Genomic DNA, 22758 nt, shown 5'->3' with positions numbered 1-22758 from the left:
TATTTGACGATTGAAAAGTCATAAAGTATATCTGTCTGCCAGCTGGCTCACAGATTAACGATCATGCAGTTGGGAATTAAAAGTTGCAGACGCCAATAACTTTTAATGTAAAAGGCCTAAGCAACAACGCACACGCGCAGAATGAAGTGAAGACGGGGCGTGACGTCTTTATCGATAGCAAATCAAACTAAGCTTTATTTATATTTGCAGAAGAATGATAGAATCCTACGTAATTTTTTTCACCATATATCAATTTCAATATTATGGCAAGGTAAATAAAGCTGAATTTAGAAAGACAAAATGACTCGCCTTCACTCCACGCCGTTGGTATGCATCAGAGAAAAACGTATCCTCACTGTGAGATTGCTGAACAATGATTTGGTTACACCCTCATTAAACTTGCCATTGTAATTTCAATTTACTTTCAACAACATAGAGCTGGTTTATTTAGGACATTTAGCATATTAAGAGGGGTCTCTCCGTCACTCACTACATACAAACGTAGTTCGTCTCTCATTGGAATACTAACCAACCATACTCAATGGAATTTTATAGAAACGTTCCGGGAACTAATATCTATGCCTGTGGTTTTCTAGATTTCCGTTAAAAGATTCGGTTTCAAAGTTACGCGGTCTTAAAACTCACATACAAATCTTTGAGCCCCTGTAATTTTAAAACTACATATTTTTAGAAAAATCTAAAACATCACAGGCACAGATATTAGTTTCTAGAATATGTCCGCAAAATTTCATGGACTTTGGTTGCTTAATATTCAAATGAAATTGGGACTACGATTGTAGGTATGGAGTAAGTGACGAAGAGAGCCCTGTTAATATATTATTCGTATGTTATTTAATTTCAGCATAGTAGGTACTAACATTGTGTTTATATCTATATTTATTTAGAACAGATCAAATAATTGTTTACGTTGGTTCTGTTTGTATTGTAAATAATTGTGTAGGTCGATACGGAATTAAGTGCGCTTCGATTTATTTGTTTGTTGGTTTTTAGGTCATCACCGTCATGACTATCAACCGATGGACATCCACTGCCGGACATAGGTCTCTTGTAGGGATTTCCACGCACCAGCGGCTCTTTGCGACTCGTTTGATGCCGAAGCGGAGTTTGGAGGTTGGACTACGGGGACGAATCAAACGAGTTACAGGGAGCCGCTGGATTCAGGCGGCGCAAGACCGTAGCTTGCGGAATTCCATGCAAGAGACCTATATCCAGCATTGGAACTCTTAGATTTTCTTGTATAAAATATACATTATACATATCCATGAAAATAATCATCACGTAGATTCGTTGCTCTGTTGCGACTAATTGAAGGACAAACCTACAAACAAACACAGTTTTGCATTTATATATTTAGTAGTTATATGTTAGTACTAACATATAACTACTACTAGTAAGTATAGGGTAGTTATATGAATGTAAAAAATTAGTCGTGAGCGAAGTATGCCAATTTATCACCGCTCTTGGCATTTAAACGATTGTTACGTTAAAACAACTCTTTCTAGTACCACAATTCAGTCCGAATTTACGTGAATTTGATATCCGAAAAACAGTCAGCATCAAGTTAATTGACCGTTTTCCATTCAATAAACTATTCAACAGCTACGTGTTTTAAAGTTAAGCCCATTGCACATTCAGGTGTTTCAATCAAACAGATGGGTGATATGGAGAGCGCGCTTAATTGCAGCGTTTCAACGCTGGCGTGGTATAAGAGCTCTGTGAACAGCTGGGCTGTTTAAATGACTAATTTAATTAATCAGCAGATAAGAACTGCATGCAAAAATCATCGGTGCATCTTGCAACCTGCATTGTATGCTGGTCACTCTTCATACTACGCATACAATAAAAATAAGCAAAAGGTGGGCCATACTACTACGAAATGCAACAATGGGTACATAATAGTTCAATAACCACACATTATGTATTCATATTCATAATCTTTATTTTGCATTTCACATGAGACTCTGTAAAGGTATGGCAAAAAATATGGATTCATTAAAATTCACACAGGTAAGCAAGTTTGTAGCTAAAATTTACAACATTCATAAATTAAATTAAATTAAAGTAAAAACAACAATTAAATCAAAATTGTACAAGAATTTTTGCAAGTTTTATATTATTATCAGAGCATCCTTATGAGACTTGAATATGCAACAAATTGTAAAGAATTGTTACAAGTACTTTTTTACTTCACATAGATAGTGTTCTAAAGCCATCAATACACAGCCACCATTCAGTTTTAAAGCTAAACTTACTGAACACTCAGCTGTTTCAATCAAACAAATGGGCGGTGTGGAGAGTGCGCTGAATTGCAGCGCCTCAGCGCCTCGGTATACATGCTCTGTGGACAGGGCTGTCTCTGACAAATGAATGGGGTAAGCCACGAGCTAGACTCTACGAAATACGTAGGCTACAGTAACCACGCAGTAGCCGTGCATAAGTTAAAACAGTTCGACGCGTTGTGCAATCCATCTTCCTTTAGCCAACTTGAGAGGTAAGTGAGCTGCTTTATGCGAACGCTTTGCAAAAAACGTGCATTCAATGTACTACACACGGTATATAGTACGTTTTTATCATAAAATAACCATGAAACTGTGATAAAGCTACGAGTTTGAAGCTAAACCCATTGAATATCCTGTTTCAATCAAACAAATGGGCGGTGTGGAGAGTGCGCTAAATTGTAGCGCCTCAGCGCCTCGGTATAAATGCTCTGTGGACAGGGCTGTCTCTGACAAATGAATGGGGTAAGCCACGAGCTAGACTCTACGAAATACGTAGGCTACAGTAACCACGCAGTAGCCGTGCATAAGTTAAAACAGTTCGACGCGTTGTGCAATCCATCTTCCTTTAGCCAACTTGAGAGGTAAGCGAGCTGCTTTATGCGTAAACGCTTTGCAAAAAATGCATATTTAATGTAATACACAAGTTACGAGTTTAAAGCTAAACCCATTGAATATCCTGTTTCAATCAAACAAATGGGCGGTGTGGAGAGTGCGCTAAAGTGCAGCGCCTCAGCGCCTCGGTATACATGCTCTGTGGACAGGGCTGTCTCTAACAAATGAATGAGGTAAGCCACTAGCTAGAGTTCCTACGGAATACGGAGACTGCTGAAGCAGTGCTGAGACTAAAATGACCTGACACGTACTTAGAGATGCCTTCTAATATTCTATCCATCTATCATTAGACAATCAATCTAATTAGCGAACAAGATTATTTTATGCCCGTGACTTGTGGAATTTGAGGATCTCATCTAAATAGATACAAGAAAATATATACATTAATCCCTTTTCATTTAGTTATTATTTATCATGATTGCTTGGTTACATTACAAACATGAGTTGGATATTTCTAGTACCATAACAATGGCTACTTCGTTACCGAAGATAATAAAATGTAATAAACGCATAGTCAGCAGCATAATAACTACAATTATAGTGCTGATAAAAATTCTGGTAAGGGCCAGCGCAAACAGACAGACTGGAGTACGGTGGGTTTTTTCACTTGACTGCCCAAAAAAGGTGTGTAATGTTTTCAGGGTTCATTTTTGATGTACAGAAATCATCAAAAACTACTGGACGAATCGGGTTGAAATTCGGCATGCAGATAGCTATTGTATTATGACGTAGACATCCGTTAAGAAAAGATTTTTGAAAATTCAAATCCTAAGGGGATAAAATAAGGTTTGAAAGTGTAGCCACACGGATAAAATCCGCAACCATAAGGTAACTTCAGTATGTAAGGTAGTTAAATAAATAAATAAATAGATAAAAGTTTATTCAGCTCAACAAAATCACAAAAAAAAAAAAAAAAAATACAGTTCATACAAATTATTATCAATTAAACTTAAAACTAGAAAATACTAAGACCAATCATTCTAACTCACTAATTCTAACTAACTATTCATGACGTATGCAAGCCACAAGATGGAGGAGTAGCGTGACATGACTGGCTTGTTCCCGCATCGCGCTAATCCCCCACAATGACGCGAACACATCGGAGATGCCACAATGGATTACTGCACAGTCAGCGGTGAGGCTTTTTTGTTCGAGGTCCATTTAATGAGTTCTATACACTCGATATTATTATTATTTTTTCTTTAAAAAAAAAAAAAAGAATATTAGTCATTTTTTAATCATGACTAACATTCCCCTTTACCCTCCAACTAAGCGTTAAGCTTGTGCTAGGAGTGGGTACGACAATAGTGCATCGGGTGGGGTTTGAACCTGCAACCTTTCGGTTTTCAGTCCGCTCCTATAATCGTTGAGCTATTGAGGCTACTATTATGACTACTATTATGGATATCATATTGAGAGGTTTGATTGTCAATCCACATTGGGCCAGCGTACTACATACTATGACCAACACCCTGCCCTTCCTGAAAAGAGACTCGTACTCAGTAGTGAGCCGGCGATAGGTTCATCATGATGACGAAGAACTTCCAGTTCTAAGGAGCTAATTTCAGTATGACTATTTATGACGTATACAAGCCACAAGATGGAGGAGTGGCTATATCAGCGACATGACTGGCTTGTTCCCGCCTCGCGCTGTTCCCCCACAATGACGCGGCCACATCGGAGACGCTACAATGGATTACTGCACAGTCAGCGGCGAGGATTTTTTGTTCGAGATCAGACGGCGGTCCGCTTGATGAGTTCTACATACTCGATATTATTCATATTATATTGGGAAGTTTAATTATATAATTTGCGGATGTTATTTAAAAATGTGCTTGTCGCCGGTCAATGTGGATTTTTTGCTATGGTAAATATTAAGCATGCCTAGATAGATTGTACCCATAAGCATTTTTTGAGAGTGTGCTCGGGGACTTCGATCGTAGTGCATCCTTGTCACTTCAACACAGCGGCACTCACCTCCGGACGCGGCTAGCAGGCCGTGCGTGCGCAGCAACGCCAGCAGCAGCAGCAGCAGCGGGCGGCGCCGCATGCCGCGCGACACCGCGCCCGCGCACCGCCCCCACTCACACTAGTCGACCATTAGTCAGTAGCGGCACTCACCTCCGGACGCGGCTAGCAGGCCGTGCGTGCGCAGCAACGCCAGCAGCAGCAGCAGCAGCGGGCGGCGCCGCATGCCGCGCGACACCGCGCCCGCGCACCGCCCCCACTCACACTAGTCGACCATTAGTCAGTAGCGGCACTCACCTCCGGACGCGGCTAGCAGGCCGTGCGTGCGCAGCAACGCCAGCAGCAGCAGCAGCAGCGGGCGGCGCCGCATGCCGCGCGACACCGCGCCCGCGCACCGCCCCCGCTCACACTAGTCGACCATTAGTCAGTAGCGGCACTCACCTCCGGACGCGGCTAGCAGGCCGTGCGTGCGCAGCAACGCCAGCAGCAGCAGCAGCAGCGGGCGGCGCCGCATGCCGCGCGACACCGCGCCCGCGCACCGCCCCCGCTCGCCCCCGGGCTCGCCTTCACCTGGGGACAAGACAGAACATACATTTCACTAAATGTTAGCGCTCGCTGTTAAGGTGTCTTCGAAGATTAGACAGATGGCGCTAGCCACCTTTTAGTATCGAGGGCTTTTCCCGCTGACCAATCAAAAGACGTACCGTACTCCATTGGCTGACAAATGACGTCATGCACATCGCATGCTAAACGTTCTACCATACTTTGTCTCTTTACTCTTGGCTGTATCACATTATAACAATGTATAACAAATAACTCTACTTACAAGTTCTGATTCTATAAACCCTACATGTTAGTAAAAAAAAGTATGGCTTGGCCATTTAAATGTTCGTGAAACTACCAGTATTACGAGACATAACATATTTTATGTCCACAAGCAATAGTAGAGATCTCATAACTTTTTAACATGTGCCTAATAACGGACAGGTAGTAAAAACAATTGTGATTTATATTAGAATTTTTGTAGTTCCTTGTAATAGACAAAATTACATTACCTACAAAATTACTTCAATATTCAAGCACATTTTCATGGACACTTATTGAATAGATTATTGAATAGGTAGACCTATCCATATAAATCGATGTTGAATACCACTAGATCTCATATCATCACAATATATTCATTAAAAAAATTGTAGACCTACGTAAAGTATTAAGTAAATATAAAGTGGGATTAGAACTAACGACCACGGCTGTAAAATGCAGATATAGTCGGTCTATTGTACCTTAGCTTCATTTAAAATGGGTTGAGCGTTTTTCTTTACTGCAAGAATGAATCAGACTGCATTTACTCGAAAATGCTTCTAGTATAAAACTGCATTGAAAACAAATTTCTGAATAACAAAATGGAGTTTATTTTTAACCGCTGGAAATAAATATTTAAATGGGAACAACCGGGTTTTAAATTTCGAAATAAAATACCTTAGAGTATTTTCTTGTTAGGGGAGGCATGTTTTTTTTAAAGCGGTGATAACATAGTAGACGTCAGAACCCGAAAAGTCGGGGGTTCGATTCCGACATCTTTAAGTTTTTGGAGCTTTGACGCTGAAGGAAAAATAAAACCGTCCAAGTGCAAGTCATACTCGCGCATCGAGGATTCCGTACGACACCCGTATTTTTTCGACGTTTTGCACGATAAGTCAAAAACTGCATAGAAATAGCGAGCAAACGAGCAGGCGGGTCACCTGATGTTAAGTGATTGCCGCCGCCCAATGAACATTTCAGCGTTTACGAAGACGATCGTAGTCGGGTTTTAGTTTTCAACTTTATCTTGTGTCTAGCAATTTCGTTCGATATTATACAGTCGCTAAGCAGTTTGCTTTTGCTAAACAGCCAACCTTGATTATAATACAAATACATAAATTAAGAAAGTTCTCGGTTCATTAAACATCTCATCGATTTCTCAACGTTTCAATATGGCGGCCTGTAGGTACCTACAGAAGTGTCACCAACACGACAAGAGGTCGTCTATTCATTCAAGGACAATAGCACTTCGGCCTGTCTTAAATGCTGTAATTAGATTTAAATACCTACGAAACTTAAATAGTTTTAGACTGTAATAGCTTTTACTTAAGCCTATAAACCCCTAATCTTACATAAAGTATACTCTATGCCATGTAGGTATATTTTAGAGAAATTTTCGAAAAGAAAGAAATCCTCTTTTGGGTCACGAAGCAAAATCCCATCGAATTTTATGTGGAAGGGTTAATTGAAAGCCACCACATTATAACCTCAAGAAAACCACAACCATTACGTGGCATATACAAAAGAGTCAAGACCCTCAGCAAGTAAAACGGCCAAGGGTCACTGGTAGAGATGACACCAATATTATAAAGGCGAAAGTTTGTGTGTGTGTGTGTATGTGTGTGTGTGTATGTGTGTGTGTGTGTGTGTGTGTGTGTGTGTGTGTGTGTGTGTGTGTGTGTGTGTGTGTATGTGTGTATGTTTCTTACTCCTTCACTTAAACGGATTTGGCTGGGAATGGAGATAGATAATATTCTGGATTAGCACATAGGCTACTTTTTATCCCGGAAAATCAAAGAGTTCCCACGGTAAAATCCCATTTCGATAAAATCTAAATCCACGCGGGTGAAGTCGTGGGCATCGGCTAGTCTTTTATAAAGATACTAGCATACATATAGTGAGTAAAGATCACAAAAGTTTCAATTCTAAAATCTGATACATTCAGCTATACAACGGTTTAAAGAGAGAATAAGCGAAAATATTTTCCATTATATATTTTATCAGATGGACGTCCGAATTTCCTCTCTAAACAAACAGCACTCGATATTATCTGTGGAACGCTGAAAAGCGCTCCTAATCGCGCTCAGACATCTCCGCGGGACGGAAGGAAGCCTCCACGGCGAAGTGTACATTGATACTGTTGTTGTGATAAACGAACAACGCGCACAAAGAAAAAAAGAAGAAAAGAAAAAAAAAAAAAAGAAAAATGCTCGAAGAAGAGTCTACTCAACGGTCACCCGTCGTTTACCTTATATGACATTATTGTTGCTATCCCTATATTTCCAGATTCGTACATTCTCGGTACTAGCTTGGTACCTCGATATTATCTCGGTAAATTAGTGATAATCACCTTCAAATCAAATCAAATCAAATCAAATTATTTTATTTGCTTAAATGCGGGTTAAATAGGTCTTACAAATTCATATTGGTATCACCACATTTGCCATGAAATGGCGTGCAAATTTCGTGCATGAAACATCAATGGTCACCTTGGACTTCACACCTAAATGAATAACCGAATCGAATCCTACTTTGTGAGACTAAAGTTGTCTCATACGTGATCCCATCGCAACCGTTGGTAGATATAGATGTACCTTATTCGATTCTGTCGATTTTCCTTTTGTTATCTTAAACCTTCTTTGTTATAACGCTTACATCTTAAAGTACATCATCACTTACCACCAGGTGAGAACGCAGTCAAGGGCTAAAGTGCAATCGAATAAAAAAAGGTAAGTTCCCAATCGTCGGAAAACGACAAACGTAGAAAAGTTGTAAATGTAAAGCCGAATCGTATTGGAGCTATGGGTCGTAAAGCGACGGTCTATCCTGCTTTGTGAGGCTAAAGTTGGCTCATACGTGATCCCATCGCAACCGTTGGTAGATATCCATCCATCCATCCATCAGCCTGTATGCGTCCACTGCTGGACATAGGCCTTTCCAAGAGCGCACCACCAAACACGGTCCTCCGCCTTCCTCATCCACCCGCTCCCCGCCACCTTCTTCAGGTCATCGGTCCAGCTGGCTGGAGGTCGTCCCACAGGAGGTTGGTAGATATAGATGTACCTTATTCGATTCTTTCAATTTTCCTTTCGTTATCTTAAACCTTCCTAGTTATAACGCTTACATCTTAAAGTACATCATCACTTACCACCAGGTGAAAACGCAGTCAAGGGATAAAGTGCAATCGAATAAAAAAAGGTAAGTTCCCAATCGTTGGAAAACGACAAACGTAGAAAAGTTGTAAATGTAAAGCCGAATCGTATTGGAGCTATGGGTCGTAAAGCGACGGTCTATCCTGCTTTGTGAGGCTAAAGTTGGCTCATATGTGATCCCGTCTCAACCGTTGGTAGATGTACCTTATTCGATTCTTTCGATTTTCCTTTTGTTATCTTCGACCGGTTTACGACTGGGTACGATCTTACCTGGAAAGTAATGACGTAGGGAACGATGCTATGTGCTAATAAGTATTGTAAGTTTGACTTCTATGTCTAAAAGTACATTTTTATAAGGCCGCCTGTATAAGTAATTATTCTTCACGTGAAAAGGTGTGTTTATCGGTGATTATTTGGCGGTAACTACTAACCAGTGGTAATAACTAGTCCTAGGTGAACATTCTGCCAGATCAGATATTTTACATTTTTAAACTATAAACTTAGAAAAGATTCCAGTTTTCTCTAGAGCACTGATCATTGAAATATATACCTAATTTCGATTAGATAAATATTAAATTCGATTGATAAATTTAAAACCCTCTCGTCGTATTACATCACAAGTGTAAATTAAAAATTTATAACACCCCCGAAAAGTGAAGGTTACAGTAACTAGAAAAGAGCTGATAACTTTCAATCGGCTGAACCGATTTTCTTGAATTTAACTAAGAACACTCTCGATCGATCAAGCCACCTTTAAAACAAAAAAACTAAATTAAAATCGGTTCATTAGTTTAGGAGCTACAATGCCACCGACAGATACACAGATACATAGATACACAGATACACACGTCAAACTTATAACACCCCTCTTTTTGGGTCGGGGGTTAAAAATTGATAAAAAAATCGTCCCGTACGCAGGCCCTGAGACGGATATGTCTCATATCTTGTTCCAGCTATATGCTCATGTGTTTAGAATTGCGTCATCGATAATATACTCACACATAGATGCGTGTTAGTGTGCCCTGCAAACATACATAAAACTAAGAAACTAACGAAGCATATGTAACTATTAACTTATTTCTGTTACTTGCTTGTTGAAGGCATATTAAAGTTTATATTGCTTACTGAAACATCGGTGAATTAAAGTATATACCTATACAGTGCTGCGTTGCAATTACATTAGAGAAACTGCAAGTTACTCAAACTCCCGACAGAGTTAAGTTTACGTAACTAACATGAGGAAAGTATTTAGTTTACTTATTACATACTAGCTGTGCCCGCGACTTCGTTCGCGTGGAATAGTGACTTTTCGGGCAGCGTGATTCTTTAAACTGACATAACTTTTTTATTTATGAAGCGATTGACATGAAATAAACAAGCTTACTACAATATATTAGTGAAAACCGTATCTAAATCGAATAAGCCGTTTCTGATATTAGCGTGCACAAACACACAGACAAACAGACAAACAGACAAACAGACAAACAGACAAAAAAATTAATTACAATTTCGGGTTCGGCCTCGATATAATAACAACCCCTGCTACTTTTTTTTATATATTTCCATTGTACAGACACCACTTTTCTACAATTTTATTATATGTATAGATGAGGTACATAAGCTTGCACTGAGCGATGATTTTAAATTTTAGATGGGTGGTAATTTTAGTAAGTGAGGTATTCTTCAACATCCTTGCATATTATATGCCCAAAGGTATACTTTGTGAAAATTAAAAATAAAACTACTTTAATTTGTAATTTTTTACCCAACTAAGCCAAATGGAAGGGTTATGATTTTAGCAGTATATGTATGTATTTATGTTTGTATCAGATTCTGTGTGTTCCACCGTAGAGTCTAATCTTTCAAATTGTAATTCCAATTTCACATATTTATTTGTTATTTAACAATATTTGCATGTCAATAGTCATTTTAAAACGGTAATTTTGAGCAATTTTTTCCAAAATTTATAAAGAGTGATGTACAATGAAACAATGAAAGTAGATTTCAAATCCGCAAAAAAAAACTAAATAGCCACAACGGTATTTACGCCCTTATTCGTAGGATACGACGATACAGTTGACTCATCTGGTGACAGAAGGGCTGGCTCATTTTTTGCGTAAAGGATCAGCCTGGCTGTGCAGAGTGGAAATGCATCCAGTACTATTGGGATCATTCCACGTATAGACATAAATTCACAAATATAAGTAGCCGGATTTTGGTTTTAACTTTATGTTGTTCGTAAGCACCCCTGATCATTAATAGGTAGATACTTAAAATGAGAAGGACTTGTATAAGAAAAGGGATCGTCATAAAATCCAGTTATTAGTCAAAAGTTCGCTTATTACAGTCGAACACTCCAGCTCTTGAGAAACGATAAAAAGTCCGGATAATCACGATTATTACTAAAGTTCATCTTTTGTTACATCCCAATCGAAACTTGGGATGAAGTCGATATAAAGGTGAGTCCACATTAATAATTTAAGATTGTTCAAAACACCGATAGATGTTGGGTTCGCAGTGACCTCGCACTGGAAAACGCTGTGTTGGAAGACCTCCCACTAGATAGATGGATGACATCAAACTAGGTGCAGGGAGCCGCTGGATACAGGCGGCGAAAGAATTTGGCCTGTTTGGCTTGTTTGGTAACACACATCATCATCATCATCATCATCCTGTGGATGTCCACTGCTGGGCATAGGCCTTCCCTATAGGACGCCACCCACACCCGGTTCCCAGCTTCCTCATCCAGCCACTTTGCGTCTCTAACTTTTCGGAGTAATGTGCTTTCTTGCTCTAAAGTTGAAAAAATAGGATAGAAAAGAAACCTGCATGCCGAAATTTCTCCATAATGTTATCAAAAGGTGTATAAAGATTGCCAAAGTAGATGACTATAGCCAAGCCCTTCTTATTCTGAGATGGATGGATTGATAATGATGAATAATATCCTTTAAACAGTTAGTTCTAAACTTGCATATAATTATAACTCTGAAAGGCTTCGAAGTAAGGCTCATACTCTAACATGGGAGCACTTAAGAAGTTTAGATCAAACTTTGTGATTGAATAGCTCCAATGGTTAAGCCCTGAGGGCTATCTTACGTATCCTCAGGGTAGATGGGTGAAAAAACTTATTACTTAGGCACATTATGTAAAAATTCGAATTTTTCCTTTTACTTGTGCCATAAGACATTGTTACCCTATACTTAGGTTTTGATTCCCTTGTCGGGTTTTGACAGACAAGACCGACAGAAAATGAAGTAATCTCAGGGTTCCTTTTTTTTCTGGAGATATGGAAACCTAAACTAAATTGACTGTCTAGAACCCGAGGAAATGACTACCCATATTATAAATGCCATTGTTTGTGTGCTTTGTTGGTCGGTCCTTCAATCACGTCAAACGAAGCAACTGATTATTACCGTGGTTTTTTGCATGGCTATAGTTAAAGACATGGAGAGTGATATAGGCTTCTTTTTATCCCGGAAAATCAAACAGTTCCCGCAGGGTTTAAAAACCTTAATCCACGCGAACGAAGTCGTAGGCATCAGCTAGTATTTTTATAAAGAGCAAAATTCAAAAGCATTTGAATTCCGCACAATCGCAGCCACCAGATTGCTTTGATCAATCTAAATGCAAGTACCACTTTACCTGCGGTGGACGCGGTCACAGAGCAGGCAATTTCAGTGAATCCGAGCTACACTCAATCCGCTAATGTCCCCGTTACTACCTACTCTGTGCCTTTGCCTAGTTGGAACCACTAATTTACACCTAGACTCTTGAACCTAGTATAATGACAGAGTGAATAGCTGATTTCGTTACCAGTCATGAAATCATAAACTGGATAAACACATAAGCTCCTTTTTATTCCGGAAAATCAAAGAGTTCCTATGGGATTTTGAAAAACCTAAATCCACGCGAAGAAAATCGCGGGCGTCAGCTAGTTAGTTATAAATTAGGCCAGGTCGTAGTAAAATGGAGTAGCTTATTGGTACTGAAAATGAGAAAAAAAAATAGTAAGTACAGCTAGTAAGGTGCCAACTATCAGTAGCTCAAGTCACCAGATTTACATAATTCAATACAAAAGCCGCTGAGCCGTGAGCCGTCAACTGCTTATGAAGGACTTACACTCTCGTACTGAGCTTCTGAGCTTTCCAATAATGCGAGACAAACATGGCGATACCGTAAAGGCCTATTTACACTGCCCAAGTAATATTTTAAAACTGTATAAGAGCTGAGTAGCTATTTTGATAATAATATAACTCTTAAATAGTCATCAAAAAACAGCTAAATACTAACCTAAAACATTTTAGTTATCTGGAGCTCAGTCTTAACTTTGCTTTAACCAAGAAAAACATCGTACACCGTTGGAAAACTTGCATACCTAAAAATTTTCCTTGATGTTCTCAAAGGAAGAAATTAGCTCTAGTATCGACAAATTTGTCAGTTATAGTCGATACTAGAGCTAATTTCTTAAACTTGAGATGGCCTTGCCATCCGTCATACGGTTTTATGACTGTCGGAAATTTGAAGCCTTGCTCTTAAAAACAAAAATCTCGCACGAAAAGAAATAAATTAGTTAAGATTCTGAGTAATTGTAGGAAAGGAAGTATAAAAAACAAAAGGGCAAAATAAATTGCTCTAAAGCTAAATTGCGTTAGGGTCGGTCATAAATTAGATAAAAGTCGTAAATTTTAACTTAGAAATCTCTACAAGTGTACAAAATTGTAATCACGTGTTATGCGAGTGGTCTAGGCAAGGCAAGGGCGTGAGAAAGTAAAAGGTACGGCCCATTAAGGGAAGTTTGAAATACATTTTATTTTCAGCCAATTAGCCATCAGCCAGGGTAATTCTGTGCGCAAGAGTGAACCAATCAGAAACCGAAATTTCGCTGGTTTTTTTTTTCATTTCAGATCATGGGCGTGAACAAACACATCCGTGTGGTGGGTTTAAGTCTACACTGGGGGACCGAGAGGAACATTCGATTGAGGTCTGGCTCAACGTGCAGTAGAGCCTAACAGTGAATATTAAAGTGTAGAAATATATTGCAATTGTATAGTTAATAATAGAAAAATTATAAATAGAATAAAATAGTGTGTATCCGGGCCAGCAGAAGCTGATATATGGTGATGTACTAATTTACATTTAATTTTAAACTAGATTATTTGAAAATCAGTTCCAAAAATCTTGAGTAAAGAATTATTTTACAAACTAAATTAGAGATGATATTATTATTTGGATATTAGGAGGTGTTACAATATTGTGTATAACTATTAGATTTGCATCCAAAATTATAGAAATGGGACATTTCTCTTTGTGGAACTAGGATTCAAATATATCTAGAATAAATAATGAATATATTATAATTTACGCATAATGTGTGTCCTTAAAATTTACTTTATTATAGAAGTAAGAATTATAGATAATATCTCTATTGATTATGTGGGCATGTGTGTATTTTAGATAAAATGGTGTACATAATATTATATAAAGCCGAAAGGGTTTTTTTGTTTGAATATTTGCTTTTCCCTTTCAATAATTAGTATGGCTTAGGAAGCAAATATTCGGCCAGGAATTAATTAATGTAATAAAGTTACTTAATTCCCAGTCTAAATAATAAATTCAGTTTCTCTTCTTTATTTGGTTTTAAACTGAGTGAGTAGTAGAAAATCTATTCACCAGTAATAAATTATATGAATATTATTTTCCTCTTTTATTGCTATATTTAATTATACCTATATGAAATAGTGAATATTGGAAGGAGATTCAAGTTAAAGATTTATTAGTTATGGTTCATTTGATTTTTTGATATACCTCAAACTTAAGTCACATGTGTGCATATTTAATTTGATAACCTTCAATATTGACTTTCTCTCTCTAATACATACCTAAATAAAAGTACTTACTATGGAACTAAGAAATACAAATTTCTTCCATCTTACATTGAAATTAGTATTGAAATTGAGTAAATAAAATAACGTCATTTAGTGGAAGTTGATCACAAAAGTTAGGACGAAGCATCATTATCATCATCATGATCAATCTTTTATATGGTTATGATTGAACTAGAACATTTGAGAGAACTCTAGGGATGTGAAATTCTCACGATGGTTTTTCCTTATACTTTTATTTTCACAAAACGATTAGTACCTAATTTACCAAGAATGCTCTCCACTACTAAAGATAATATTGGCTGGGTTCGAATCTCAGGCTAAAGACAAAGGGACCTTTTACTTTCGAGTCATAGCTAAATTTCATCTACTTACCCTGAACGAGACAATGGAGTACACGCTGCCTCCAGAGGGCAGATGGCGAGGCAGGTAGGTACCTTTTTTTATTGTGTACCGATCTTTCCCAAACAGCATTTTAGGTAACATTATCTGTTAAAACCGACGCCAGCTGAATTTGTGAATCACCGAGTTTTTGAATAGATAAAAATACTAGTTTTGCTGTACTTTGTAATTCCTTTGCTTGATATTATATGGTACATGGTTGATTGGTGACGTACCAGCAGCGAGATTCCGGCACAAAGCAAACACGTCATGTCTTTATACAGCTGGACTCTCCGAACTAATAAATTGGCCAATTTATTGACAATCAATCAAACAAATATATAAATATACAAAAATACCATGGTTTTGGGGCGAGCCCAGAGCTCATTGAAAAGAACCTAGGTTTCCGTACCTAGGCAATTGAAAACGCTTCGCAGCGAAAATAGGAGGGTCCAATTGCTGTGCCCCGCATAACATGGATCAAGGCTGAGGTTTCAGCGTAGGTATTTCCCCCGTGCTTAAGGAATGCCGGTTGGTCTCAAACCGATGGCCTAAATAAGGCAAATACACGTATCAACTGATTTTCCACACTAACAGGACGTTCTAAATTAACAGATCTCTCCACTCATTATATTTATTTTGAGGAGTTGAAATTTTACATTAATTTTTTATAATTCAATCCGTGTAAACCTGTTAGCTGGTCGAGAAGTCTACGTGTTCACCCAACGTACTGTACCAATTAATTACTTGTAAATAACTCATGACTTAAATACCTAGGTGTTTCTATAATTCAGCTGAGTTTATTTCTTATTTTATCTCTTCATAATGCCTAATCTTAACCACTAGTATAGACGATCACAGCGTACCATCACAGAAATTTGATGCCGAGTGACCAGGGATCTATGTACGTATTCGAAATAACGATATGACTAGATTTACATTAACATAAAAATAACACAACGTAGAAATTGTGATTGGGTATTTGAGAGAGAAAAATTTATAAACTTACATTGCTATTTATAAATTATAAGTTTTAAGGACACACTGCATGTTGTTTTATATTTATATGTTGTACATTTACATTTATTTATGTATAGGGGGAGCAGGAGAGCAGAAATAAGCTGTATGTCTTATAAATGTAAAATTTACAGGTTTTCAGAAGATACTACAGAGATCGAGCTATTATTCCTTGCTTATTTCTCAGACTTAATTTTTTTCAAACTCTGAGAATACATATAATCGAAGCAGACCCAAACATGTGATTGCAATTAGTATCAGTAATATATTAGTATTAAAAATACGGCTTCGCGACTTATGAAAGTTATTTAAATAAAATTTAAGTTGGCACTTGGGTAGGTAAAAGAAATAGGGTCAAATTGAAAAAAAAAAAGATGTCTTCAGGTAGGAAGGGACGTAGAACAAAGCAAGTAGGTGCGGGGCAAAGCGATGTTAGTACCGTAGAATCGAGCGAACAAACAACGACCTTAGGGAATGCTACATTAGAGTTGATTTTGAAAAAAATCACCGAATTCGAAGCAAAATTACAACAGTTAAATTCAAATACCGGTTCAAATGAAATCGCGAGCATTTCTTCACACGAGTCGAACGGGATTAATGAAAATGAAAAATCTGATAGGCAGGGGTCGAATCTTGAAACCGCGAGCACAAGTACATTATCTGAGACCCGGAATTTATATGTTGTACAGCCGTCAGTAACTAAACCAAATTTCGACGGAAAACCATTCACTAACCCCATCGTTTTTCTTAAACGATTAAAGAAATATATAAGGGCGGTAAATGGATTAGATCGCGAAATAGATATAGCGTTAGGTTGCATCTCGGGGCATGCTCGGAAGGTTATGGACTTGTATTCGAAGGGCTGGACTACGTTCGCTGACTTCGAGATTGATTTTAGACGAAATTATTGGACCGAACAAATTCAGGAATCTATAAGATATAAATTGATTAATGCGGTATATTCAAGCGATTCGGGAATGTCGATGTCCGAACATTTTGCTGAGCAAGCAGAATCAATGCAGTCATTAACTATTGCGTTTAGTGAGAGAGATTTGGTCAATTCTATTATGCGACATTATGCTATAGATATACAGCGATTATGGTTTACTAGAACAGAAGAAGTTAACATCATGAACGGAGCGAAATTTCTTCGAAACATAGAGCAAAATATTGTTGAAAAACCTAGGCAAATTACGAGAGGTACTGTTAGTAATAATTACAGAGGTAGACGATACAATGAGTCATCATCGAGACGACCTATTGTAGCAACAATGTCAACAAGAAGTTGGAGAGCTAGGGGAAATTCGACGAGGGGACGCGGCTATCGTGGTCGATTAGGTTCTAGGGTTAACTTTAACAGGCCTACGGTATCCGAATCTAAACAAATTAGGCCGGCTATCACGTTCGTGAAAGAGGGCGAGAATCTTACTGTGTCTAAGAATGTGGGGGAGGGTTCATCAAAAAACTAGAATGCCCAACACAAACGAGGTCAAGTCAGTTAGTCTTGTGTGGCACGGGCGTCAGAAAGACCTCAGATCACGAAGGGACAGGTGTAGTCTATAGAATCTTAATTAATAGTGGATGGAAGCCAGGACAGAGTTTGGGGACCGGAGATAAGGGACTTAAGCGGTTATTAAGAGGCGGCGTTGATTATAACGAGTATAGTAGTCAATTTGAATTTAGGAGTATAGGAATCTTATTGGAAAACCAGTTTGAAAATGTAACAGAGTGTAATGAGTTAGGCGTGACTTGTGAAACTTGTATGAGGAGAGGTTTGAATGTGTACACAATGTATCATGAATTAGATGAACAAACCGATGTGAGTGTTGATTATTCTTTACCTAGGTTACCTGAAGTATGTGTTAGACTGTATGGAAGAAGTATGAGTGCACTCATAGATACGGGAAGTCAGATTAGTGGAATAACTAGGGAATTGTACGACTCTATTCTAAGAGAACATGGGACATTGCCAGAGATCGCTATTCCAGCAATTCAAATACAAGGCGCGTTTGGGTCGCGAAGTGAAAGCACAAATCGGTTAGTGCTAATAGAGTTTCAGTTAGGTAGTACTTTAGTTGAAGCACCTGTACTAGTTATGCGACGTCTTCCTAGGTCATTGATACTAGGATACGATTGGTTAGAGCGGGTAAAAGGAATAGTGAACTGTAATGGTGAACACACTTTGACTATTGAACATATGGGCGTTAGGTCTTGTGTTAGGCTGAATTCGGACTGCAAAATCGAAAGGTTAGGGGGAGAGACGAACGCAGCCACGATCAATTTAATATTAAATCAAAACTCTAGGCCAGTGGAACAAAGTGTATTAGACATGAATTTAGATAATGAGAAATTTAAGGGATTAAAATTAGATGACGCGAACTTAAGTAATGAACAAAAGGAATTATTACTACCTGTGTTAAACAAACACTGTAAGGTATTTACGGAAGGTTTAGGTTTGACAAACAAGTACGAACACGTAATTGAGCTATTAGACGAAACACCTTTTGTAAAACACAGTTATCCGGTACCTTTGGCGTATAGGGAACAGGTAAAGACCGAATTAGAAGAGTTAGAAAAACTAGGCGTGATCAGACAGGAAGCGACTCCTTACTGTAGTCCTCTCACTTTCACTAAGAAGCGAGATGGATCAATAAGACTCTTATTGGACGCACGAGAGTTGAATAAGAAAATGGTAGGTGACGCAGGCGCGCCTCCCCTCACATCTGAGATTTTACAATCCTTTCATGGTGTAAATTATATCAGTTTAATTGATTTGAATAATGCCTATTTTCAAATACCTTTGCATAAAGATTCTAGGAAGTATACTGGGTTCTCGTTCATGGGGAAGACGTATACTTATAATGTTCTACCTCAAGGTTTAAAGACTTCTGTAGCAGGGTTCTCGAGAGCAATGGATTATATCCTAGTAGGAGTACGAGAGTTTTGCGTAAACTATTTAGACGACATAGTCATATTCACTACGGGGGACATGAAGTTACACTTAGAACATTTAGATCGAGTGTTAGATAAATTAGAAACCGCAGGTTTAACTGGAAGGTTAGAGAAGTGTCGGTTCTTATGTGTAGAGGTAAAGTTGTTAGGACACATAGTAAATACTAACGGGGTACGTATGGATCCTGAACGGGTTAAAGCCATATTAGACTTCCCTATACCTCGGACTATAAAACAATTACGAGGATTTCTGGGATTAATAAATTATTTCAGAAGATTTATTTCAAAATATAGCGAAGAGGTTAAACCACTGTGTGACCTATTAAAACAAAATACGAAATGGTCATGGACAGAGGAAATTAACGATTGTTTTGAAAGGGTCAAGAAATTGTTTATAGACACTATACTTCTTGTACACCCAGATCCTAAGGGAACTTATTATTTACAAACCGATAGCAGTAATTTGGGGGTTTCGGGTTATGTCTATCAATTGAATGAAGCTGGTGAAGAACAAATATTAGGGTTCTGTAGTAAAGCATTGACAGAGACAGAACGCAAATGGACAGTTACTGAACAAGAACTATGGGCCATCATTTTCAGTTTGTCAAAGTTTGAAACATATTTGAGAGGAGCGAATTTAGTCATTAGGACTGATCATAAAAGTCTGATTTTCTTGCAGACGTGCAAACTATTGAGCGCTAGGATGATACGTTGGGTACATTATATAGGGCGATTTAATTACACAGTCGAACATGTGAAGGGTAAACTAAACATTGTAGCAGACGTATTGTCTCGACACTTAAAGGGGACCACTGATGTATTAACTAACAAGGTCACGGGGCCTGAAATGAATCTATTTAAAACATCATTAGGACGATTAGTGCGGGAGCGATGGAGAGAGATAGGTAGTTATCAAAGTCGCGACAAGACTGCTAGTGAGATAATTAGACGCGTGCAAACAGCAGACACTTCTGAACCAAAGTACTACGTGCTTAAAGAAGGGATTCTTTATAGAACAGACATAAAAGGGGATATCTTAAGATTATATGTTCCCGAGAACATACTAAGGGATTTGATAGTTAGCATACATGAAGAAGTAGGTCATTTCGGGCGATACAAGGTTTATGCTCTGATGAAACGTCAATATTATTTCCCAAATATGTCTCGTATAATAGGTCGTGTTGTAAGAGCTTGCGAGGCATGTCAAAAGTCAAAACATGCTTTGGAAACGCACACGGGGCCGATTAAAACTGTAATAGCGAAGGAAATAGGAGAGAGAGTTTTTTGCGATATTTTTGGACCTTTACCAGCAGGACGATTTGGGTTTAAATACATATTCGTAATGCAAGATGCTTATAGTAAGTTAATCAGACTATACCCACTACGCCAGGCTAGTGGGAAGGCTACTTTAACTTGTGTAAAAAAGTTTCATAAGCAGGTCACAATTAAGACATTATGTTCAGACAGAGGCGCGAACTTTACTTCAAAAGTTTTCGAGTTAGGTATTCGCCAACTAGGTATCGAATTAACGCACACATCTGTTAGAAATCCGCGGCCAAATTCGACAGAGAGGGTTAATAAAGAGTTAGGTAGATTATTCAGGACGTATTGCGACAAATCGCATCGTTCATGGGTAGATCTATTATCGGATATAGAAGATTGTTATAATCAGGTAATACATACTACAACGGGATATTCGCCAAACGAGATTATATATGGAAAACGTACTCTGCTATCGACTGATTTCAACACTGACTCATCGGTGAGGACAGACTTACAGGGTGAACCGTTAGAACAGATTCGACAGCAGGCACGACAAAACATAGATAAGGCGGCCGAAAGTAGACAATTACATTATAACAAAAATCATAAGTTAATACAATTCGAAATCGGAGATTTAGTGAAACTTAAGACTTTTACGAAGTCAGATGCGGATAAAAAGTTGACAAAAAAATTCATGCGCTTATATGAAGGACCGTACATAATAGGGGCAGTTCCATATAATAATGTATATACATTAATAGACGTTCATACTGGTAAAGTTAAGGGTAACTACAATGCCATTCATTTGTTTAGGTACTATGTAGATAAATAGAAAGATAGGTAAAACTAGAGTATTAAAAGGGACAGAAAACAGGTAGTTTGGGGTACACTAAACAAAGAGATACCTGAGTTAAATAGCTATGGTCATGCCCGAGGGTATAATAGATAGGCGTAGGAGGTCTGATACTAGCGTTCTAATACAGATAAGGGGAAAAATAGATTTTGAAACGACTAGCACAGCTGCAGGGACAAAAGGAGCTACGTGTATTAAAAATCTATTTTGGGGGAGCGTGAGATGGCCTTGCCATCCGTCATACGGTTTTATGACTGTCGGAAATTTGAAGCCTTGCTCTTAAAAACAAAAATCTCGCACGAAAAGAAATAAATTAGTTAAGATTCTGAGTAATTGTAGGAAAGGAAGTATAAAAAACAAAAGGGCAAAATAAATTGCTCTAAAGCTAAATTGCGTTAGGGTCGGTCATAAATTAGATAAAAGTCGTAAATTTTAACTTAGAAATCTCTACAAGTGTACAAAATTGTAATCACGTGTTATGCGAGTGGTCTAGGCAAGGCAAGGGCGTGAGAAAGTAAAAGGTACGGCCCATTAAGGGAAGTTTGAAATACATTTTATTTTCAGCCAATTAGCCATCAGCCAGGGTAATTCTGTGCGCAAGAGTGAACCAATCAGAAACCGAAATTTCGCTGGTTTTTTTTTTCATTTCAGATCATGGGCGTGAACAAACACATCCGTGTGGTGGGTTTAAGTCTACACTGGGGGACCGAGAGGAACATTCGATTGAGGTCTGGCTCAACGTGCAGTAGAGCCTAACAGTGAATATTAAAGTGTAGAAATATATTGCAATTGTATAGTTAATAATAGAAAAATTATAAATAGAATAAAATAGTGTGTATCCGGGCCAGCAGAAGCTGATATATGGTGATGTACTAATTTACATTTAATTTTAAACTAGATTATTTGAAAATCAGTTCCAAAAATCTTGAGTAAAGAATTATTTTACAAACTAAATTAGAGATGATATTATTATTTGGATATTAGGAGGTGTTACAATATTGTGTATAACTATTAGATTTGCATCCAAAATTATAGAAATGGGACATTTCTCTTTGTGGAACTAGGATTCAAATATATCTAGAATAAATAATGAATATATTATAATTTACGCATAATGTGTGTCCTTAAAATTTACTTTATTATAGAAGTAAGAATTATAGATAATATCTCTATTGATTATGTGGGCATGTGTGTATTTTAGATAAAATGGTGTACATAATATTATATAAAGCCGAAAGGGTTTTTTTGTTTGAATATTTGCTTTTCCCTTTCAATAATTAGTATGGCTTAGGAAGCAAATATTCGGCCAGGAATTAATTAATGTAATAAAGTTACTTAATTCCCAGTCTAAATAATAAATTCAGTTTCTCTTCTTTATTTGGTTTTAAACTGAGTGAGTAGTAGAAAATCTATTCACCAGTAATAAATTATATGAATATTATTTTCCTCTTTTATTGCTATATTTAATTATACCTATATGAAATAGTGAATATTGGAAGGAGATTCAAGTTAAAGATTTATTAGTTATGGTTCATTTGATTTTTTGATATACCTCAAACTTAAGTCACATGTGT

At 37.8% G+C, this 22758-nt stretch overlaps 1 protein-coding gene across 15 annotated transcripts in view; it reads right to left on the bottom strand.

Moving 5' to 3' along the window:
* Positions 1-4992, bottom strand: part of LOC123881043 (disintegrin and metalloproteinase domain-containing protein 22) — a 407047-nt gene extending 402055 nt beyond the window's left edge. For 13 of the 15 annotated variants that reach the window (XM_045929573.1, XM_045929577.1, XM_045929582.1 and 10 more), the window contains exon 1: positions 4890-4992. In XM_045929573.1, the coding sequence (XP_045785529.1) occupies positions 4890-4962 (73 nt within the window). In that variant the 5' untranslated portion in view covers positions 4963-4992. The remainder of the gene's footprint in view (positions 1-4889) is intronic. The other 2 variants (XM_045929576.1, XM_045929585.1) reach the window with 1 other exon arrangement.
* Between the last annotated feature and the right edge of the window lie 17766 nt (positions 4993-22758).

This window comes from Maniola jurtina, chromosome 3, assembly GCF_905333055.1.
Source record: "Maniola jurtina chromosome 3, ilManJurt1.1, whole genome shotgun sequence".
In the NCBI taxonomy this organism is placed as follows: Eukaryota; Metazoa; Arthropoda; class Insecta; order Lepidoptera; family Nymphalidae; genus Maniola; species Maniola jurtina.
Note: the sequence above shows the minus strand (reverse complement) of the source record. Positions and strands in the feature narration are given on the sequence as shown.